At 45.9% G+C, this 24,618-nt stretch overlaps 1 protein-coding gene across 3 annotated transcripts in view; it reads right to left on the reverse strand.

Moving 5' to 3' along the window:
* Positions 1–24,618, reverse strand: part of CCDC60 (coiled-coil domain containing 60) — a 638,346-nt gene that overhangs the window by 238,761 nt on the left and 374,967 nt on the right. For 2 of the 3 annotated variants that reach the window (XM_063964308.1, XM_063964307.1), the window contains exons 4-5: positions 17,227–17,421; positions 16,338–16,451 (exon numbers count right to left, since the gene is read on the reverse strand). The exons of the other annotated variant lie outside the window; for it this stretch is intronic. In XM_063964308.1, the coding sequence (XP_063820378.1) occupies positions 16,338–16,451; positions 17,227–17,421 (309 nt within the window). The remainder of the gene's footprint in view (positions 1–16,337; positions 16,452–17,226; positions 17,422–24,618) is intronic. 3 annotated transcript variants of the gene reach the window in all.

The raw sequence follows: 24,618 nt of genomic DNA on the forward strand, positions 1-24,618 counted from the left end.
GCCAGATACCAAGTGCAGACTGGTACAGAGTGGGGATCCAATCGGAATTTACCAACTCCAACCAGCAGCATGACCACACATACCCAGAGTAAGCAGTTCCAGGTGCCGGATGAAGTAGTCTGGGCGAAGTGATTCCAGGTGCCGATGTAGGAGACTGTTGGTGGCAGCAAGTTACCGGCCCATGATGCATTGGGTGGAGTCTCAGCAACGCGTGGTTTCTGATGGTAAGAGGGAACCTCTAGGCATGATGGCGTAAGACCACTCAGGTTACTCAAGGAAGAGTAACCTCCTCTATGTACATCTGTTGTAGTGAGGTCATCAGGTGTATCAAGTATCATTTATTTAAAATTAATTGTGCATATAGAACACATATATTATGCATATCTTTACAATTAATATTTAATCATTTACATCAGTCCCTGTCAAGTGGAGTTTAAAATCTATATTCACAAACACATACATACATACATACATACACAAGGTTAACTTCTGTTAGGAGCCAATTAAACAATCCGTATAAACTGGTGTAACTAGAAGAAACCTATGTAAACATGGTGGGAGCATATAAACTCCACACAGATAAGAACAATTGTATGTTATGTGGGAAATAATTGGGCTACAAATGGGCTGAATCTGAGTCACACACAATGCCGGAATTTAGTGATTATCTGATACTGCGCGTGTGAAAAACCCTAAAAACTTTGACGACTCATGCGTTCCACTGTGCGTACACACAGAAATGCAGCTGCGATTGAGACACATGGCATCAGAAATGTATTGGAAATTACTGTGTATTCCGGGGCAATGACTGGGAGGTGGCTATGTAGATGCATTGAGATAGTCCGGGGTATGGACGTGTTATAGGAGTGTCGCAGGTGTGTTGCTGCAGGTGTTGCATACACAGAGGTCATGTTTAGATGGAAAATCTGCACCTACAGTACCATAGGGCTGGTGCAAGTTTTGATGGTGTGACAAATGGTGACGTCTAAAGTAGAGATGAGCGCCTGAAATTTTTCGGGTTTTGTGTTTTGGTTTTGGGTTCAGTTCCGCTGCTGTGTTTTGGGTTCTACCACGTTTTGGCAAAACCACATCCAATTTTTTTTGTCGGATTCGGGTGTGTTTTGGATTCGGGTGTTTTTTTAAAAAAACACTAAAAAACAGCTTAAATCATAGAATTTGGGGGTCATTTTGATCCCATATTATTATTAACCTCAAAAACCATAATTTCCACTCATTTTCAGTCTATTCTGAATACCTCACACCTCACAATATTATTTTTAGTCCTAAAATTTGCACCAAGGTCGCTGGATGACTAAGCTAAGCGACACTAGTGGCCGACACAAACACCTGGCCCATCTAGGAGTGGCACTGCAGTGTCACGCAGGATGTCCCTTCCAAAAAACCCTCCCCAATCAGCACATGACGCAAAGAAAAAAAGAGGCGCAATGAGGTAGCTGACTGTGTGAGTAAGATAAGCGACCCTAGTGGCCGACACAAACACCGGGCCCATTTAGGAGTGGCACTGCAGTGTCACGCAGGATGTCCCTTCCAAAAAACCCTCCCCAATCAGCACATGACGCAAAGAAAAAAAGAGGCGCAATGAGGTAGCTGACTGTGTGAGTAAGATTAGCAACCCTAGTGGCCGACACAAACACCGGGCCCATTTAGGAGTGGCACTGCAGTGTCACGCAGGATGTCCCTTCCAAAAAAACCTCCCCAATCAGCACATGACGCAAAGAAAAAAAGAGGCGCAATGAGGTAGCTGACTGTGTGAGTAAGATTAGCGACCCTAGTGGCCGACACAAACACCGGGCCCATTTAGGAGTGGCACTGCAGTGTCACGCAGGATGTCCCTTCCAAAAAACCCTCCCCAATCAGCACATGACGCAAAGAAAAAAAGAGGCGCAATGAGGTAGCTGACTGTGTGAGTAAGATTAGCGACCCTAGTGGCCGACACAAACACCGGGCCCATTTAGGAGTGGCACTGCAGTGTCACGCAGGATGTCCCTTCCAAAAAACCCTCCCCAATCAGCACATGACGCAAAGAAAAAAAGAGGCGCAATGAGGTAGCTGACTGTGTGAGTAAGATTAGCGACCCTAGTGGCCGACACAAACACCGGGCCCATTTAGTAGTGGCACTGCAGTGTCACGCAGGATGTCCCTTCCAAAAAAACCTCCCCAATCAGCACATGACGCAAAGAAAAAAAGAGGCGCAATGAGGTAGCTGACTGTGTGAGTAAGATTAGCGACCCTAGTGGCCGACACAAACACCGGGCCCATTTAGGAGTGGCACTGCAGTGTCACGCAGGATGTCCCTTCCAAAAAACCCTCCCCAATCAGCACATGACGCAAAGAAAAAAAGAGGCGCAATGAGGTAGCTGACTGTGTGAGTTAGATTAGCGACCCTAGTGGCCGACACAAACACCGGGCCCATTTAGGAGTGGCACTGCAGTGTCACGCAGGATGTCCCTTCCAAAAAACCCTCCCCAAACAGCACATGACGCAAAGAAAAATAAAAGAAAAAAGAGGTGCAAGATGGAATTGTCCTTGGGCCCTCCCACCCACCCTTATGTTGTATAAACAAAACAGGACATGCACACTTTAACCAACCCATCATTTCAGTGACAGGGTCTGCCACACGACTGTGACTGATATGACGGGTTGGTTTGGACCCCCCCCAAAAAAGAAGCAATTAATCTCTCCTTGCACAAACTGGCTCTACAGAGGCAAGATGTCCACCTCATCATCACCCTCCGATATATCACCGTGTACATCCCCCTCCTCACAGATTATCAATTCGTCCCCACTGGAATCCACCATCTCAGCTCCCTGTGTACTTTGTGGAGGCAATTGCTGCTGGTCAATGTCTCCGCGGAGGAATTGATTATAATTCATTTTAATGAACATCATCTTCTCCACATTTTCTGGATGTAACCTCGTACGCCGATTGCTGACAAGGTGAGCGGCGGCACTAAACACTCTTTCGGAGTACACACTTGTGGGAGGGCAACTTAGGTAGAATAAAGCCAGTTTGTGCAATGGCCTCCAAATTGCCTCTTTTTCCTGCCAGTATAAGTATGGACTGTGTGACGTGCCTACTTGGATGCGGTCACTCATATAATCCTCCACCATTCTTTCAATGGTGAGAGAATCATATGCAGTGACAGTAGACGACATGTCCGTAATCGTTGTCAGGTCCTTCAGTCCGGACCAGATGTCAGCATCAGCAGTCGCTCCAGACTGCCCTGCATCACCGCCAGTGGGTGGGCTCGGAATTCTGAGCCTTTTCCTCGCACCCCCAGTTGCGGGAGAATGTGAAGGAGGAGATGTTGACAGGTCGCGTTCCGCTTGACTTGACAATTTTCTCACCAGCAGGTCTTTCAACCCCAGCAGACTTGTGTCTGCCGGAAAGAGAGATCCAAGGTAGGCTTTAAATCTAGGATCGAGCACGGTGGCCAAAATGTAGTGCTCTGATTTCAACAGATTGACCACCCGTGAATCCTTGTTAAGCGAATTAAGGGCTCCATCCACAAGTCCCACATGCCTAGCGGAATCGCTCCGTGTTAGCTCCTCCTTCAATGTCTCCAGCTTCTTCTGCAAAAGCCTGATGAGGGGAATGACCTGACTCAGGCTGGCAGTGTCTGAACTGACTTCACGTGTGGCAAGTTCAAAGGGCATCAGAACCTTGCACAACGTTGAAATCATTCTCCACTGCGCTTGAGACAGGTGCATTCCACCTCCTATATCGTGCTCAATTGTATAGGCTTGAATGGCCTTTTGCTGCTCCTCCAACCTCTGAAGCATATAGAGGGTTGAATTCCACCTCGTTACCACTTCTTGCTTCAGATGATGGCAGGGCAGGTTCAGTAGTTTTTGGTGGTGCTCCAGTCTTCTGTACGTGGTGCCTGTACGCCGAAAGTGTCCCGCAATTTTTCTGGCCACCGACAGCATCTCTTGCACGCCCCTGTCGTTTTTTAAATAATTCTGCACCACCAAATTCAAGGTATGTGCAAAACATGGGACGTGCTGGAATTTGCCCATATTTAATGCACACACAATATTGCTGGCGTTGTCCGATGCCACAAATCCACAGGAGAGTCCAATTGGGGTAAGCCATTCCGCGATGATCTTCCTCAGTTGCCGTAAGAGGTTTTCAGCTGTGTGCGTATTCTGGAAACCGGTGATACAAAGCGTAGCCTGCCTAGGAAAGAGTTGGCGTTTGCGAGATGCTGCTACTGGTGCCGCCGCTGCTGTTCTTGCGGCGGGAGTCCATACATCTACCCAGTGGGCTGTCACAGTCATATAGTCCTGACCCTGCCCTGCTCCACTTGTCCACATGTCCGTGGTTAAGTGGACATTGGGTACAACTGCATTTTTTAGGACACTGGTGAGTCTTTTTCTGACGTCCGTGTACATTCTCGGTATCGCCTGCCTAGAGAAGTGGAACCTAGATGGTATTTGGTAACGGGGGCACACTGCCTCAATAAATTGTCTAGTTCCCTGTGAACTAACGGCGGATACCGGACGCACGTCTAACACCAACATAGTTGTCAAGGCCTCAGTTATCTGCTTTGCAGCAGGATGACTGCTGTGATATTTCATCTTCCTCGCAAAGGACTGTTGAACAGTCAATTGCTTACTGGAAGTAGTACAAGTGGGCTTACGACTTCCCCTCTGGGATGACCATCGACTCCCAGCAGCAACAACAGCAGCGCCAGCAGCAGTAGGCGTTACACGCAAGGATGCATCGGAGGAATCCCAGGCAGGAGAGGACTCGTCAGAATTGCCAGTGACATTGCCTGCAGGACTATTGGCATTCCTGGGGAAGGAGGAAATTGACACTGAGGGAGTTGGTGGGGTGGTTTGCGTGAGCTTGGTTACAAGAGGAAGGGATTTACTGGTCAGTGGACTGCTTCCGCTGTCACCCAAAGTTTTTGAACTTGTCACTGACTTATTATGAATGCGCTGCAGGTGACGTATAAGGGAGGATGTTCCGAGGTGGTTAACGTCCTTACCCCTACTTATTACAGCTTGACAAAGGGAACACACGGCTTGACAAATGTTGTCCGCATTTCTGTTGAAATAGTTCCACACCGAAGAGCTGATTTTTTTGGTATTTTCACCAGGCATGTCAACGGCCATATTCCTCCCACGGACAACAGGTGTCTCCCCGGGTGCCTGACTTAAACAAACCACCTCACCATCAGAATCCTCCTGGTCAATTTCCTCCCCAGCGCCAGCAACACCCATATCCTCCTCATCCTGGTGTACTTCAACACTGACATCTTCAATCTGACTATCAGGAACTGGACTGCGGGTGCTCCTTCCAGCACTTGCAGGGGGCGTGCAAATGGTGGAAGGCGCATGCTCTTCACGTCCAGTGTTGGGAAGGTCAGGCATCGCAACCGACACAATTGGACTCTTCTTGTGGATTTGGGATTTCGAAGAACGCACAGTTCTTTGCGGTGCTACTGCTTTTGCCAGCTTGAGTCTTTTCATTTTTCTAGCGAGAGGCTGAGTGCCTCCATCCTCATGTGAAGCTGAACCACTAGCCATGAACATAGGCCAGGGCCTCAGCCGTTCCTTGCCACTCCGTGTGGTAAATGGCATATTGGCAAGTTTACGCTTCTCCTCCGACAATTTTATTTTAGGTTTTGGAGTCCTTTTTTTACTGATATTTGGTGTTTTGGATTTGACATGCTCTGTACTATGACATTGGGCATCGGCCTTGGCAGACGACGTTGCTGGCATTTCATCGTCTCGGCCATGACTAGTGGCAGCAGCTTCAGCACGAGGTGGAAGTGGATCTTGATCTTTCCCTAATTTTGGAACCTCAACATTTTTGTTCTCCATATTTTAATAGGCACAACTAAAAGGCACCTCAGGTAAACAATGGAGATGGATGGATACTAGTATACAATTATGGACGGACTGCCGAGTGCCGACACAGAGGTAGCTACAGCCGTGAACTACCGTACTGTGTCTGCTGCTAATATAGACTGGTTGATAAAGAGATGTCGTAGTATGTATGTATGAAGAAGAAAGAAAAAAAAACCACGGTTAGGTGGTATACAATTATGGACGGACTGCCGAGTGCCGACACAGAGGTAGCCACAGCCATGAACTACCGTACTGTACTGTGTCTGCTGCTAATATAGACTGGTTGATAAAGAGATGTCGTAATATGTATGTATGAAGAAGAAAGAAAAAAAAACCACGGGTAGGTGGTATACAATTATGGACGGACTGCCGAGTGCCGACACAGAGGTAGCCACAGCCGTGAACTACCGTACTGTACTGTGTCTGCTGCTAATATAGACTGGTTGATAAAGAGATGTAGTAGTATGTATGTATAAAGAAGAAAGAAAAAAAAACCACGGGTAGGTGGTATACAATTATGGACGGACTGCCGAGTGCCGACACAGAGGTAGCCACAGCCGTGAACTACCGTACTGTACTGTGTCTGCTGCTAATATAGACTGGTTGATAAAGAGATGTCGTAGTATGTATGTATGAAGAAGAAAGAAAAAAAAACCACGGTTAGGTGGTATACAATTATGGACGGACTGCCGAGTGCCGACACAGAGGTAGCCACAGCCGTGAACTACCGTACTGTACTGTGTCTGCTGCTAATATAGACTGGTTGATAAAGAGATGTCGTAGTATGTATGTATAAAGAAGAAAGAAAAAAAAACCACGGTTAGGTGGTATACAATTATGGACGGACTGCCGAGTGCCGACACAGAGGTAGCCACAGCCGTGAACTACCGTACTGTACTGTGTCTGCTGCTAATATAGACTGGTTGATAAAGAGATGTCGTAGTATGTATGTATGAAGAAGAAAGAAAAAAAAACCACGGTTAGGTGGTATACAATTATGGACGGACTGCCGAGTGCCGACACAGAGGTAGCCACAGCCGTGAACTACCGTACTGTACTGTGTCTGCTGCTAATATAGACTGGTTGATAAAGAGATGTCGTAGTATGTATGTATAAAGAAGAAAGAAAAAAAAACCACGGTTAGGTGGTATACAATTATGGACGGACTGCCGAGTGCCGACACAGAGGTAGCCACAGCCGTGAACTACCGTACTGTACTGTGTCTGCTGCTAATATAGACTGGTTGATAAAGAGATGTAGTAGTATGTATGTATAAAGAAGAAAGAAAAAAAAACCACGGGTAGGTGGTATACAATTATGGATAGACTGCCGAGTGCCGACACAGAGGTAGCTACAGCCGTGAACTACCGTACTGTGTCTGCTGCGACTGGATGATAAATAATGATATAAAAAATATATATATATCACTACTGCAGCCGGACAGGTATATATATTATATAATGACGGACCTGCTGGACACTGTCTGTCAGCAGAATGAGTTTTTTATAGAATAAAAAAAAAAACACCACACAAGTGAAGTCACACGACGAGTGTTTAACTTTTTCAGGCAATCACAATATAGTATACTACTAACTATACTGGTGGTCAGTGTGGTCAGGTCACTGGTCAGTCACACTGGCAGTGGCACTCCTGCAGCAAAAGTGTGCACTGTTTAATTTTAATATAATATGTACTCCTGGCTCCTGCTATAACCTATAACTGGCACTGCAGTGCTCCCCAGTCTCCCCCACAATTATAAGCTGTGTGAGCTGAGCACAGTCAGATATATAATATATACATAGATGATGCAGCACACTGGGCTGAGCAGTGCACACAGATATGGTATGTGACTGTCTTGTACTCCTGGCTCCTGCTATAACCTATAACTGGCACTGCAGTGCTCCCAAGTCTCCCCCACAATTATAAGCTGTGTGAGCTGAGCACAGTCAGATATATAATATATACATAGATGATGCAGGCATGCAGCACACTGGGCTGAGCAGTGCACACAGATATGGTATGTGACTGAGTCACTGTGTGTACCGTTTTTTTCAGGCAGAGAACGGATATATTAAATAAAACAACTGCACTGCTGGTGGTCACTGTGGTCAGTCACTAAACTCTGCACTCTCTTCTACAGTATCAGCCTCAGGTCAATCTCTCTCTCTCTCTCCTAATCTAAATGGAGAGGACGCCAGCCACGTCCTCTCCCTATCAATCTCAATGCACGTGTGAAAATGGCGGCGACGCGCGGCTCCTTATATAGAATCCGAGTCTCGCGAGAATCCGACAGCGTCATGATGACGTTCGGGCGCGCTCGGGTTAACCGAGCAAGGCGGGAAGATCCGAGTCGCTCGGACCCGTGAAAAAAAACATGAAGTTCGTGCGGGTTCGGATTCAGAGAAACCGAACCCGCTCATCTCTAGTCTAAAGCCACACTGAGCAATATTACAGCATGTGAAGATGTGGGTGTCTCTGTCCTTGCACAGTCAGATGCACACATATAGTATAAGCCAGAAGTATAATAGCATTAGCATATAGTCGCAGACAAGAATATGGCAAAAGACACTAAGGGGTAAATTTACTAAGATGGGAGTTCTATTTAAGATGGGATGTTGCCCATAGCAACCAATCAGATTCTACTTCTCATTTATCTAGCACCTTCTAGAAGACAATACCTGGAATTTGATTGGTTGCTATGGGCAACATCCCATCTTAAATAGAACTCCCATCTTGGTAAATTTACCCCTAAGTTGGTCACAGGTGTGTGCGACTCACAATCAGCCCCATAATGAGTAATAGAGTCTGCCTCTTGTGTAACATATACAGGTGGCATAGGCTGCAGTGTGATTTCTGAAGTGTATACCGTAGTCCCCATTCACTTCTATGGAAGTGTGACACATCTATCCAATTTGCACTAACGGAGTTAAATGGTCACATGAAGACGTGTCATAACTGGTCACAAGCTAACTGCATTTATCAGAAATTAGCACAGTATAATTTTATTTCAGCAGAGGGCCCCCGTCATCAGTCTAACATTCTTTAGCTGGTAATTCTATGAAGCACTTTTTCAGCAGATTGAGAACCTTATTCAGCATGAGTTGCAGTTTTGCTAAAAAAGCAAAAAGGTTGACAGGTACAAAAGATCAACAGGGTGACATGGTCAACATGTAAAAAAGTAAAACTGCAACTGCTGACGATCGCATGTTAGGGGCCGCCCAGCACAGGGCAAGGACACTGAGCATTCAAATGCCAGCCAGCGATGCAAACACAATTCAATTGCGATCGCATTGCTGAACTAGGGATGATCCCCTGCCTGCGCAACCTGGTTGCGAAGACAGGCGCAGGGCGCCCATGTTTTCAGTCGTAGCTGCTATGCGTGACATCATGCAGCCAACCCCGAAAATGGCCCCGGTCGGCCCCCGTTTTTGCCACACTGCCCCCACAATGCCGCGTCGACGTCCCACAAATACCTCTACCTGTTATTCAGTTTGGGGCTTCATAACACTACGATCAGAATGCGTTTCTCGACCCGCGCACACGCAGTATGGGACCTGTGCGTGTGCACTGATGGGAACAGCTGGGAAATGCGCTCTCATCGCTATAGCGATGCAATCTGATTAAGGCTCTGAGGGGCAGATGCATTAAGCCTGGAGAAGTGATAAAGCAGTGATAAGTGCAAGGTGATAATGCACCAGCCAATCAGCTCCAATATGTAAATTGACAGGTAGGAGCTGACTGGCTGGCGCGTTATCACCTTGCACTTATCACTGCTTTATCACTTCTCCAGGCTTAATACATCTGCCCTTGAGTGCTATACAACAGTTATTTATTCATCATCCTATTAACCCACAGTTATTCCAGTACGACTAAAAATTACCTGCTGTATAAACCAGAGCTGGCCATAGGCATATGCAACATAGGCAAATGCCTAGGAGCATCTGAAAAGCCAAGGGACATTTAGGCAGGCTGGACATCTAAATTCTAATTAGCAATTTCGGGCTGTAGCTTTATTGCAGCCACTGAAGCTTAATAGCACAGATGGTTGGATAAAGTGTTTGCAATAATAAGATTTTACTTACCGATAAATCTATTTCTCGTAGTCCGTAGTGGATGCTGGGGACTCCGTCAGGACCACAGGGGGATTAGCGGCTCCGCAGGAGACAGGGCACAAAAATAAAGCTTTAGGATCAGGTGGTGTGCACTGGCTCCTCCCCCTATGACCCTCCTCCAAGCCTCAGTTAGGATACTGTGCCCGGACGAGCGTACACAATAAGGAAGGATTTTGAATCCCGGGTAAGACTCATACCAGCCACACCAATCACACCGTACAACTTGTGATCTGAACCCAGTTAACAGTATGACAAACGTAGGAGCCTCTGAACAGACGGCTCACAACAATAACAACCCGATTTTTTTGTAACAATAACTATGTACAAGTATTGCAGACAATCCGCACTTGGGATGGGCGCCCAGCATCCACTACGGACTACGAGAAATAGATTTATCGGTAAGTAAAATCTTATTTTCTCTGACGTCCTAGTGGATGCTGGGGACTCCGTCAGGACCATGGGGATTATACCAAAGCTCCCAAACGGGCGGGAGAGTGCGGATGACTCTGCAGCACCGAATGAGAGAACTCCAGGTCCTCTTTAGCCAGGGTATCAAATTTGTAGAATTTTACAAACGTGTTCTCCCCCGACCACGTAGCTGCTCGGCAGAGTTGTAATGCCGAGACCCCTCGGGCAGCCGCCCAGGATGAGCCCACCTTCCTTGTGGAATGGGCCTTGACAGATTTAGGCTGTGGCAGGCCTGCCACAGAATGTGCAAGTTGAAATGTGCTACAAATCCAACGAGCAATCGTCTGCTTAGAAGCAAGAGCACCCAGTTTGTTGGGTGCATACAGGATAACAGCAAGTCAGTTTTCCTGACTCCAGCCGTCCTGGAAACCTATATTTTCAGGGCCCTGACAACATCTAGCAACTTGGAGTCCTCCAAGTCCCTAGTAGCCGCAGGTACCACAATAAGCTGGTTCAGGTGAAACGCTGACACCACCTTAGGAAGAAACTGGGGACGAGTCCGCAGCTCTGCCCTGTCCGAATGGACAATCAGATATGGCTTTTGTGAGACAAAGCCGCCAATTCTGACACTCGCCTGGCCGAGGCCAGGGCCAACAGCATGGTCACTTTTCATGTGAGATATTTCAAATCCACAGATTTGAGCGGTTTAAAATGTGATTTGAGGAATCCCAGAACTACGTTGAGATCCCACAGTGCCACTGGAGGCACAAAAAGGGGGTTGTATATGCAATACTCCCTTGACAAACTTCTGGACTTCAGGAACTGAAGCCAATTCTTTCTGGAAGAAAATTGACAGGGCCGAAATTTGAACCTTAATGGACCCCAATTTGAGGCCCATAGACACTCCTGTTTGCAGGAAATGCAGGAATCGACCGAGTTGAAATTTCTTCGTGGGGCCTTCCTGGCCTCACACCACGCAACATATTTTCGCCACATGTGGTGATAATGTTGTGCGGTCACCTCCTTCCTGGCTTTGACCAGGGTAGGAATGACCTCTTCCGGAATGCCTTTTTCCCTTAGGATCCGGCGTTCCACCGCCATGCCGTCAAACGCAGCCGCGGTAAGTCTTGGAACAGACCTGGTACTTGCTGAAGCAAGTCCCTTCTTAGCGGCAGAGGCCATGAGTCCTCTGTGAGCATTTCTTGAAGTTCCGGGTGCCACGTCCGTCTTGGCCAATCCGGAGCCACGAGTATAGTTCTTACTCCTCTACGTCTTATAATTCTCAGTACCTTGGGTATGAGAATCAGAGGAGGGAACACATACACCGACTGGTACACCCACGGTGTTACCAGAACGTCCACAGCTATTGCTTGAGGGTCTCTTGACCTGGCGCAATACCTGTCCAGTTTTTTGTTCAGGCGGGACGCCATCATGTCCACCTTTGGTCTTTCCCAACGGTTCACAATCATGTGGAATACTTCCCGATGAAGTCCCCACTCTCCCGGGTGGAGGTCATGCCTGCTGAGGAAGTCTGCTTCCCAGTTGTCCACTCCCGGAATGAACACTGCTGACAGTGCTATCACATGATTTTTTGCCCAGCGAAGAATCCTTGCAGTTTCTGCCATTGCCCTCCTGCTTCTTGTGCCGCCCTGTCTGTTTACGTGGGCGACTGCCGTGATGTTGTCCCACTGGATCAATACCGGCTGACCTTGAAGCAGAGGTCTTGCTAAGCTTAGAACATTGTAAATTGCCCTTAGCTCCAGTATATTTATGTGGAGAGAAGTCTCCAGACTTGATCACACTCCCTGGAAATTTTTTCCCTGTGTGACTGCTCCCCAGCCTCTCAGGCTGGCATCCGTGGTCACCAGGACCCAGTCCTGAATGCCGAATCTGCGGCCCTTTAGTAGATGAGCACTCTGCAGCCACCGCAGAAGAAACACCCTTGTCCTTGGAGACAGGGTTATCCGCTGATGCATCTGAAGATGCGATCCGGACCATTTTTCCAGCAGATCCCACTGAAAAGTTCTTGCGTGAAATCTGCCGAATGGAATCGCTTCGTAAGAAGCCACCATTTTTCCCAGGACCCTTGTGCAATGATGCACTGACACTTTTCCTGGTTTTAGGAGGTTCCTGACTAGCTCGGATAACTCCCTGGCTTTCTTCTCCGGGAGAAACACCTTTTTCTGGACTGTGTCCAGAATCATCCCTAGGAACAGCAGACGTGTCGTCGGAAACAGCTGCGGTTTTGGAATATTTAGAATCCACCCGTGCTGTCGTAGAACTACTTGAGATAGTGCTACTCCGACCTCCAACTGTTCTCTGGCCTTGCCCTTATCAGGAGATCGTCCATTTTCTTTGAAGTAGAATCATCATTTCGGCCATTACCTTGGTAAGGACCCGGGGTGCCGTGGACAATCCAACCGGCAGCGTCTGAAACTGATAGTGACAGTTCTGTACCACGAACCTGAGGTACCCTTGGTGAGAAGGGCAAATTGGGACATGGAGGTAAGCATCCCTGATGTCCCGGGACACCATATAGTCCCCTTCTTCCTGGTTCGCTATCACTGCTCTGAGTGACTCCATCTTGATTTGAACCTTTGTATGTAAGTGTTCAAATATTTCAGATTTAGAATAGGTCTCACCGAGCCGTCAGGCTTCAGTACCACAATATAGTGTGGAATAATACCCCTTTCCTTATTGTAGGAGGGGTACTTTGATTATCACCTGCTGGGAATACAGCTTGTGAATTGTTTCCACTACTGCCTCCCTGTTGGAGGGAGACGTTGGTAAAGCAGACTTCAGGAACCTGCGAGGGGGAGACGTCTCGAATTTCCAATCTGTACCCCTGGGATACTACTTGTAGGATCCAGGGGTCCACTTGCGAGTGAGCCCACTGCGTGCTGAAACTCTTGAGACGACCCCCCCACCGCACCTGAGTCCGCTTGTACGGCCCCAGCGTCATGCTGAGGACTTGGCAGAAGCGGTGGAGGGCTTCTGTTCCTGGGAATGGGCTGCCTGCTGCAGTCTTCTTCCCTTTCCTCTATCCCATGGCAGATATGACTGGCCTTTTGCCCGCTTGCCCTTATGGGGACGAAAGGACTGAGGCTGAAAAGACGTTGTCTTTTTCTCCTTTATACGGCAATACTTCCATGTGCCGTTTGGAATCTGCATCACCTGACCACTGTCGTGTCCATAAACAACTTCTGGCAGATATGGACATCGCACTTACTCTTGATGCCAGAGTGCAAATATCCCTCTGTGCATCTCGCATATATAGAAATGCATCCTTTAAATGCTCTATAGTCAATAAAATACTGTCCCTGTCAAGGGTATCAATATTTTCAGTCAGGGAATCCGACCAAGCCACCCCAGCGCTGCACATCCAGGCTGAGGCGATCGCTGGTCGCAGTATAACACCAGTATGTGTGTATATACTTTTTAGGATATTTTCCAGCCTCCTATCAGCTGGCTCCTTGAGGGCGGCCCTATCTGGAGACGGTACCGCCACTTGTTTTGATAAGCGTGTGAGCGCCTTATTCACCCTAAGGGGTGTTTCCCAACGCGCCCTAACTTCTGGCGGGAAAGGGTATACCGCCAATAATTTTCTATCGGGGGAAACCCACGCATCATCACACACTTCATTTAATTTATCTGATTCAGGAAAAACTACAGGTAGTTTTTTCACACTCCACATAATACCCTTTTTTGTGGTACTTGTAGTATCAGAAATATGTAACACCTCCTTCATTGCCCTTAACAAGTAACGTGTGGCCCTAAAGGAAAATACGTTTGTTTCTTCACCGTCGACACTGGAGTCAGTGTCCGTGTCTGTGTCGACCGACTGAGGTAAAAGGACGTTTTAACGGCCCTGACGGTGTTTGAGACGCCTGGACAGGTACTAATTGGTTTGCCGGCCGTCTCATGTCGTCAACCGACCTTGCAGCGTGTTGACATTATCACGTAATTCCTTAAATAAGCCATCCATTCCGGTGTCGACTCCCTAGAGAGTGACATCACCATTACAGGCAATTGCTCCGCCTCCTCACCAACATCGTCCTCATACATGTCGACACACACGTACCGACACACAGCACACACACGGGGAATGCTCTGATAGAGGACAGGACCCCACTAGCCCTTTGGAGAGACAGAGGGAGAGTTTGCCAGCACACACCAAAACGCTATAATTATACAGGGACAACCTTTATATAAGTGTTTTTCCCTTATAGCATCTTAATATATATAATCATATTGCCAAATAAGTGCCCCCCCCTCTCTGTTTTAACCCTGTTTCTGTAGTGCAGTGCAGGGGAGAGCCTGGGAGCCTTCCCACCAGCATTTCTGTGAGGGAAAATGGCGCTGTGTGCTGAGGAGAATAGGCCCCGCCCCCTTTTCGGCGGGCTTCTTCTCCCGTTTTTCTGAGACCTGGCAGGGGTTAAATACATCCATATAGCCCCAGGGGCTATATGTGATGTATTTTTTAGCCAGAACAAGGTATTCTCATTGCTGCCCAGGGCGCCCCCTGCAGCGCCCTGCACCCTCCGTGACCGCTGGTGTGAAGTGTGTGACAACAATGGCGCACAGCTGCAGTGCTGTGCGCTACCTCATGAAGACTGAAAAGTCTTCTGCCGCCGGTTTCTGGACCTCTTCACTTTTCGGCATCTGCAAGGGGGTCGGCGGCGCGGCTCCGGGACCGGACTCCATGGCTGGGCCTGTGTTCGATCGCTCTGGAGCTAATGGTGTCCAGTAGCCTAAGAAGCCAATCCATCCTGCACGCAGGTGAGTTCACTTCTTCTCCCCTAAGTCCCTCGTTGCAGTGAGCCTGTTGCCAGCAGGACTCACTGTAAAATAAAAAACCTAAAAACTTTTTCTAAGCAGCTCTTTAGGAGAGCCACCTAGATTGCACCCTGCTCGGACGGGCACAAAAACCTAACTGAGGCTTGGAGGAGGGTCATAGGGGGAGGAGCCAGTGCACACCACCTGATCCTAAAGCTTTATTTTTGTGCCCTGTCTCCTGCGGAGCCGCTAATCCCCCTGTGGTCCTGACGGAGTCCCCAGCATCCACTAGGACGTCAGAGAAAAAGTGTTTGGCATGTAAAGCAGAGGAGCCACAGTAGCAGGCAGCCAGAAGACAATGGAGAGTTGTCAGAGGACATAAGGGAAGGTAAGTTTGGTGTAGACACTTGTGTAGACTGGGGTCGGAGTCTGCAGGGAGTTATTCATGTTGTTTGAGATATTATATATATTTTAGTGTTCACTATTTTATCAATTTTCTTGAACTGGAGCTGGAGAGACACTTGTGTGGGCTGGGGATGGAGAGACACTTGTGTGGGCTAGAGAAACACTTGTGTGGGCTTGGGATGGAGAGACACTTGTGTGGGCTGGGGATGGAGAGACACTTGTGTGGGCTTGGGATGGAGAGACACTTGTGTGGGCTGGGGCTGGAGAGACACTTGTGTGGGCTGGAGAACCACTTGTGTGGGCTGGGGATGGAGAGACACTTGTGTGGGCTGGGGTTGGAGAGACACTTGTGTGGGCTGGGGCTGGAGAGACACTTGTGTGGGCTGGAGATACACTTATGGAGGCTGGGGCTGGAGAGATACTTTTGTGGGCTGGAGAGACACAAGGGGGATGAGGCTGTGTGAGATCGGGAGCACAATGCAATGTGGGAAGGGGAGCACGGTTCCTAGGGCACCAAATTGGTCAGGGCCGACCATGTCCTAAACCACAATGGCATGATGTCATTGGTATGGTAACTCTTGCATTATATAACCTGGTGGAAATTACAATGAGATAATTGTGAGAATACAATGGATTGGCTAAATCTGACCTGAAGTTTTGCCAGGTAACAGTTGATCCTGGCAGATTCATGCCCATTCTCTATTTTGTGCATCATGTATGATTTACAACAAAAATATAATATTTGATGGAACCTACGGGTCAGCATCAAGGAGTTGCTCGGAAAACAGACTGTTGTGTATAGGCGTGAATGGACGGCTCACTGCCCTTTTCTCTTTTTTCGGCTGTTCTGCCAACTCTGTGACAAAGAACCTTAAGGGAGAAAACATTATTCAAGTTAGAAAAATACGTATAACTTCAGACAGCTGTACAAAGCAGAACAAACCGCCATAAGATGCATAATTGCACAGTTGTTTGCCTGCTACATGCTACAAGGTTTAGGAACTTGGTTTTATGGTAAATGTTTATTATATATACAGGTCTTGCTATTTTACAGACTAATTTAACATATATCCAGAGAAAGAGTCTGTAACCTGAAAATATCAGCAAAGAAAACAGACGTATTGCATTCATGAGATAATCCTTTCCCTCCAGCATCAGCATAGCAAACTTCCCAACAGCTTGTTCCCCCATCTGTTTACGTAGCCCAGTGCATAAAGGTGATAAAAGCTGCATAACACATCCTGCTAAAAAAGCAGTATAGTGACAAGTGGACTTGGAGAGGTGCAAGGATCCAGATGAAATTCACAATCTGCCACAAATAAAGGCTATGAAGACACAACATATGAAAGCATTTTCCCCTCTAGTATTTAAAGGATTATTGGTTCAGTTGCAATGTACTTTTGTACTTCTGAGCCACCATGGATAACACTATATACCATGGGTCTTCAACCTGTGGCCCTCCAGCTGCTGAGAAACTACACATCCCAGGATGCCCTGACACAGTTTTGCTATTAAGGTATGCTAAAACTGAGGCAGGGCATGCTGGGAAGTGTAGTTCTACAGCAGCTGGAGGGCCGCAGGTTGAAGACCCATGCAGTATATACCATTACTTCCGTAAAATAAAAATACAGGAAAAGTGTTTCACCTTGTCTTAATATCTGATTCTGTCATTTCTTCATCGTCCCCAGAGCTATCCTCACTGGAGTCCTGAAATGGCTGTGGTTCAGCTCTGCGCTTCTCCTGAAAAAGTTTTTCCTGAGCTTCTATTTTTTTGGCCTCCTCTTCCTGATGTAGTATATGAAAGTAATCTCGGCCTTGTTTCACACTGCTGATCAGTTTTCTGCCGGTCAAATCACAATGGTCAATCAGAAGCAAAAGCAGAATTTATCCTCATATTGCACACTCTGTGATAACTCCAAAGACATACATTGTTAACACGCATAGACTGGGATAAAATGTCTGTCAGATGAGCAGACTTTTTATCTGACAAGCTGAAATTATCAGATATGGTGGCCATACACTGTGAGGCGTGTGCTATAATAGATCTATAATGTCTAGATAGACGGTCAATAGGTCGCCAACATATGGTCGACATGCATTAAGTCAACAGGTACAAAAGGTTGATAGATAAAAGGTTGACAATGGTTAAGGTCAACTGGTACAAAAGGTCAGCATGGTCAAAATGACAATGGTCGACACAATTTTGGTAGACACAAGTTGTTGTTTTTTAAAGCCAAATGTATATTCCATGTTATGTGACCACCATCAGTACAAACGTGTACCCTCACAGGCTTACTGCGCTCGCCACACTTCGGGCAAGAGGGCTAACCTAAGTCTCCACAGGTTACTATTCCCAATGGATGTTCACATGGATAGTAAATCAAGCAAATGTTGGGAAAACATGTGGAAAACCCCAAAAACATGTCAACCATTTGTGCGTCGACCACTGTCATGTTGACCTTTTGAACATGTTGACTTTTTGTACCTGTAGACCTAATGCACGTTGTCCATGTGGATCTATTGAGTGTCGACCAATACAGTGTCGATCTATCATCCGGATACCCACTGTGAGATATTTTACAGTCTATAGCCATGATATCTGCATTCCTACACAGGGGAAGAAATACATCCTTATTCCTCCCCTGTGAAGGAACACAGGAAATGTTGGGCTAAAGTTGCAGCAGCGCACAAATTTGCCAGACGCAGCTAATTAACAAATCTTTCAGACATGCTGGATTATTTCAGCATGTCTGATAGAACGATAGTGGTTGGACGCAGCAATACACTCTACAATTATCTGGGTGATCCCCCGATATATGGCAGACTGACAAGATACTTGTATAGTGCATGCCCAGCATTAGGGGGCAAATTCAGTAAGGATTGCAAAAATTACAAATTAGCAAAAATTGCGAGCAATGGCAAAATTGCGAAAGCACGCCCAAACGGAAAAACTGCAACACTAAATTAATTTAACAAAAAGAAGGTGGCCTTGTGAAATGTGCAAATATTGTCCCAATAATCACAATTTTTGCGTACATGTTTCTGATGTTGCATTTTTTGCTAACAGTGTTTTTCCCTTAAAAATTGCACAACCTACTTTCCTGCACCCAAATTAAAGAAACTACTCAACAATTGTAAATCAATTCAATCATCACTTAATTGGTCAAATGATCTTGTGGTAATTTAGCAATTATTATCTTAAAGACTTCAAACATTGACTAATGCCCATAACTGTGTTCAAATATATTCAACTAGAGAGAGTGTGAATTCTAGCCTCTAACCCCTACACAACAGCAATTATTAGTATGTTTTAACAAACACACTTTTTTGGAGTCAAAATATTTTAATTCGGAAACAACAGTAAAATTTTTATTAAAAATAAAAGTTTTTTTTTTTTATTGTGAAGTGGTCAAACATTACATATTATTGTTTCTTTGCTTTTATTTATATACCTTACTTTAAGGAATTATGTGTAAATATTTGTTTCAATAAGTATACAAATGGAGCAGAATTTGCAAAACTTGAAAATAAAAAGATGGTGTTGCTGTTCTTCAACATATGTTTATGTGTGTAGCGCACAAATAAAATGTAAAAAATAAAAAAATGTATGTGGGTATGTTTAACAAAAAATGTTGGTTGTTTAAAAATAATAATAATAAATGTTAGGAAGCTAAATGTAATTCAGCAGATACTACTAAGCAAAATGCTTGTAAAGGTTATTTTACATTTGCTTCTATCAAATAGTGTGGTTGTCAAGCCTCGATTGTTAGTAAGTGTAAACACAAATCGGTTAGTAACATATATTTGTCAGGGCCGAGTGTTTTTGTGAATCCGTTAACCCTGGACCAACCGAAGGTGAAGGTGCTAGGGTATGAAAAAAGCAGGGAGGACGAAGAAAGTTCCGTTTCATATATTTATTAGAGGCAACAATTCCAGTAAGGAGTTAAATGACAAGTTATTAATCACCATATATATACTGACGTATTGCATAGAGTGGTAGAATGATAAGCGGGAACAGTCTTAAAGATACATTGAGGAAATGTTCATAAAACTGAGTTTTTAAACAGGCTTGTGAATGAATGATGAATTGTCCAAAAGAAACAATGATTGGTGCCAAACTGTAAGGAGTGTTAACTGGATATTGCAGACATAAATGAGTAACTGTAGAGACTTGTACTGAAGCTTAAAGATTAAACTGAAAGGCTGTGAAGAATTGTCCTTGATTGCAGCAACAATGAAAATACAATACTGAAATGGGTTACTTGCGAGTTCTGAAGATAACACAGCACTGTAAAACTGCAGCAGACGACAATGGTGATGAATGGGTTAAGTTTAGAGCTGAACAAACGAGCACCTGAATTTAGTAGGATCCTCCAAAGGCTGTGTGATTGAAGCAGGCAGACAGGGTAACCTCTCACAAGACTCTGGAAATCCACTTGTTTGCCACTGGGAGAGCGATTGACTGACAGCACAGCAGGGAGCTGGTGGATCTTTAGCAGTGAAGGCTGCAGGCAGACCTCTGGGAGCGGAGGCGATATCTGGACCACAGGAATCACGCAGGAATGCACGGAGAGAGCACAGAGCTAGGGCATAGAGTAGATACAACAAAGCACTGGCTCAGAGTAACATAATCCCAGCCTACTTAAAGGCAGCACAAGCACGGGATTGGCTAACACTTACCCACAGGTGTTTCACAAGTGCTCTCTGGTGCTCATTTGGTCTCCAACATGGCCGTCTCCTATACTGCAGACACACAGCGGTGCCTTTGGCCATTTGGTCCCCGCACTCCCAGCTCCCAGAACCTGCATCACCTGTGCCACTGACCACGCCACGTCCCCACACGGCCGCACAGCACCGCGAGCAACTGCACTGGCAACGGATGGACCCCAGAACCCGCAGAGGTGAGAGATCGGTTCGTGACAGTACCCCCCCTATAAGGGTGGACTCCGGACACCTTTGAGCTTTGTCAGGATTCTTGGAATAGAATTTCTGTACCAGTCTTGGAGCATGAACATCTTCGGCAAAAACCCAGGACCTCTCCTCCGGACCATAACCCTTTCAATCGACCAAAAACTGCAGACGTCCATATCGGCGACGTGAGTCCACAATCTCCTTAACCTCAAATTCCTCATCCTGCAAAGAGTGAACTTTAGGAGGTTTGGACAGGGTAGTACGAAACTTATTGAGAATCAAAGGTTTCAACAACGATGTATGAAAGGCGTTAGGAATTTTCAAAGACGGTGGCAACTTGACTTTGTATGACACAGGATTGATTACCTTTACAATAGGAAATGGACCAATAAACTTGGGAGCAAACTTCTTAGAGGGAACTTTGAACTTAAGATTGCGAGTAGAAATCCAAACTTGGTCTCCTACCTTGTAGTTTGGTACAGCCTTACGTTTTCTATCTGCGAAAGATTTATAACGAGCAGAAGTTTTAATCAACGACTTGTGCACACAACTCCAGATTTTAGACAAACGTTGAAGCTCTTGATCTGCTGCTGGAACCTCTAGAGCTGGCAACGGATGGAACTCTGGCACACGAGGATGAAAACCAAAGTTAGTATAAAACGGCGTAGATTCTGAAGACGAATGAAAGAGATTATTATGAGCGAATTCTGCCAATGGAAGGTAGTCAACCCAATCATCCTGTGAGGAAGATATATATTACCGGAGAAAGGTTTCAGGATCTTGATTTACTCTCTCAGTTTGTCCATCTGTCTGGGGATGATATGCCGAAGAAAAATTCAACTTAATGTTTAAAGATGAACAAAGCGACCTCCAAAACTTGGCTACAAACTGTGTTCCCCGATCAGAGATGATCTTTCGAGGGAGGCCATGCAACTTGAAGATCTCAGAAATGAACAATCTGGCTAGTGAAGGGGCTGACGGTAATCCAATTAATGGAATGAAATGCGCCATTTTCGAAAATTGATCCACTATCACCCAAATGGTATTCCGCCCTTTTGATGGAGGTAAATTGGACACGAAGCCCATTGAGATATGAGTCCACGGTTGTTTGGGTATAGATAATGGATGTAACAAACCTGGCGGAGAACCCCTTGGACTCTTATGTTGGGCACATTTAGGGCATGCTGCTATAAACTCTTGAACATCGGCTTTAAGACGTGGCCACCAGTAAAACTGTTGAATAAATTTGGGAGTCTGGAAGAATGAGCCCAAGTAAGCAGTCGTTTTCGAAGATTTGTGGCAACAAAGGTTTTACCAGGCGGAGGAACCGGGACCGGAGAAGTTCGAGTCATTAAAAAGGACGTAGAACTCACAATGGCTTGATTCGTGGTAGCATCATTTGATTCAGAAGAATTGAAGGACCGAGAAAGGGCATCTGCTTTTTTGTTCTGAGACCCTGGACAATAGGTGAGCTTAAAATTAAATCGAGTGAAGAAAAGAGCCCATCGAGCTTGTCGTGGATTCAAACACCGAGCCGACTGCAGATATAGAAGATTCTTATGATCAGTATATACTGTAATGGGGTGTTGTGCTCCCTCTAGAAGGTATCTCCACTCCTCAAATGCCAATTTGATGGCAAGTAATTCCTGCTCCCCAATTGCATAATTACGTTCGGCCGGTAGGAACTTACGGGAGAAATATCCGCAGGGATGGACTTTTTTATCTTCAAAGACTTGTGACAACACAGCTCCCACTGCTTCTGTAGATGCGTCCACCTCCAGTAGAAAGGGACGGTTCAAATCTGGCTGTCAAAGAATGGGGGCTGACACAAAGGCTTGTTTTAAATCAGAGAAGGCTTTGATTGCTTCAGAAGACCAGTTCTTAGGATTTGCTCCCTTGCGAGTCAGGGCTGTGATGGGAGCGGCCAACGTAGAATAATTCTTAATGAATTTCCTATAAAAATTAGCAAAGCCAAGGAATCGCTGAATCCCCTTGAGAGTCGTAGGAGTGGACCAGTCTCGGATATCTTGTACCTTTACAGGATCCATACATACTGTAGCTCTGATCCGGAAATGATGTAACCAAGGAACGGTATAGAAGATACTTAAAATGTACACTTCTCCAACTTACAATATAGTCGATTTTTTCTCAGACGTGTCAGTACCTCTTTAACTTGGTGACGGTGAGACTTCAGATCCTTGGAGAATATTAAGATATCATCCAAGTACACTACTAAACACTTGTAGAGAAGATCACGAAAAAGCTCATTCACATAGCTTTGGAAAACTGCAGGCACATTACAAAGACCAAAAGGCATTACAAGGTATTTGTAATGCCCATCCCGGGTATTAAAGGCAGTCTTCCATTTGTCCCCTGCACGGATGCGGATTAAATTATAGGCCCCACGAAGATCTAATTTTGTAAACACAGTAGCTCCCTTTACCCGGTCAAATAATTCAGGAATTAACGGCAATGGGTACTTGTTTTTCACAGTGATCTCATTAAGTCCGCGATAATCTATGCATGGTCGTAAACCACCATCTTTCTTCTTAACGAAGAAGAATCCGGCTCCTGCAGGTGAAGAAGATGGTCTAATAAATCCTTTGGTTAAATTCTCTTGTATATAATCAGACATAGCTTGAGTCTCTGGGATGGACAGCGGATAAATTCGCCCCCTAGGAGGTGTTTTGCCCGGCACCAAAACGATTGGGCAGTCCCATTCGCGATGAGGGGGTAAGGAGTCTCACGCTTGTTTACTGAAGACATCTACAAAAGATTGATAGACTGAGGGTAACTCGGGAAGACTAACTGACCGGAGGGGTATAATTGAAGCTAAACAGTCCTTGGTACAAGATTCACCCCACAAAAGAATTTCCATGGTTTGCCAATTAAATTGTGGATTATGTTTCTGCAGCCAAGGTAATCCAAGTATCACATCATGAGAGGCTTTGGGAATCACGAGGAAGGAAATATATTCAGAATGGAGCACACCTACTTTCATCTTGAGACATACGGTTCGATGAGTAATTATGCCGTCTGGAATTCGACTTCCATCCACTGCTGTAACAGCAACTGCTACTTCCAGAGGCATGGTTTGAACTTTAGATCGTATGACAAAGGCTGAGGTGATGAAGTTCTCGGCTGCACCGGAATCTAGGAGAGCTGAAACTTTAACTGTAGAATGCGGAACTTCTAAACGAATAGGCAAAGTCAGCTCTTTCCCGGAACGTGATTCCAAAGTAACTCCTAGCTTAACCTCTCTTGAATAAGCTAGGAGCGAGAGTTTCCCGGCAGGAGTTTACAAGACTTAACTAAATGTTCGGAGGACCCGCAGTACATGCAGAGGTTACCCTGTCGACGACAAATTCGTTCCTCCTCTGTGAGGTGAGAGCGCCCGATCTGCATAGCTTCTTCTGTCGTTACAGGAGACTGAGATGAAGAATCTTGTCGAGGTCTAGGACGATAGCACGGACTAGATCGCTCTGTCTTGGATTTCTCTAAACATTGCTCTCTGTAGCGTAGATCGAGTTTATTACAGATAGAAATCAGTTCATCCAGCTTAGCTGGCACATCACGAATGGTTAAATCATCCTTGATTTTTCTGAAAGTCCATTCCAAAATGCTGCGACCAGGGCCTCCTCATTCCAGTTTAACTCTGAAGACAACGTGCGAAACTGAATAATATATTGACTGACAGGACGTAAAACTTGACGTAAACGGAGAATCTCCAAAGATGCTGAGGTGGTTCTATCTCGTTCATCGAAGATTTTCCGGAAGGATGATACGAACAATTTATAATTAGAGAGAATAGGATCACAGTGGCGACGCCAACTCCAAGGCCTGACCGGACAGGAGGGCAATAATATATGCGATCTTAGAACGGGCTGATGGAAAACTAGTGGACAATAGTTCGAACTGGATCTCGCATTGGTTCAGAAATCCTCTGCAAAGCTTTGGGGTCCCGTCAAAGTTACTTGGAGAGGGTAACTGCAAACGGGACATAGGCAACGTCACTGGAGAAACCGTGGTGGTAGCCGAAACCACCGGAGCTGGAACTTGGACTTGAGGTGTCTTTATAGCCGTATGAAGAACCTCCAAACGATCTGCCATAGTTTGCATAAACTGA

This window comes from Pseudophryne corroboree, chromosome 1, assembly GCF_028390025.1.
Source record: "Pseudophryne corroboree isolate aPseCor3 chromosome 1, aPseCor3.hap2, whole genome shotgun sequence".
NCBI lineage: Eukaryota > Metazoa > Chordata > Amphibia > Anura > Myobatrachidae > Pseudophryne > Pseudophryne corroboree.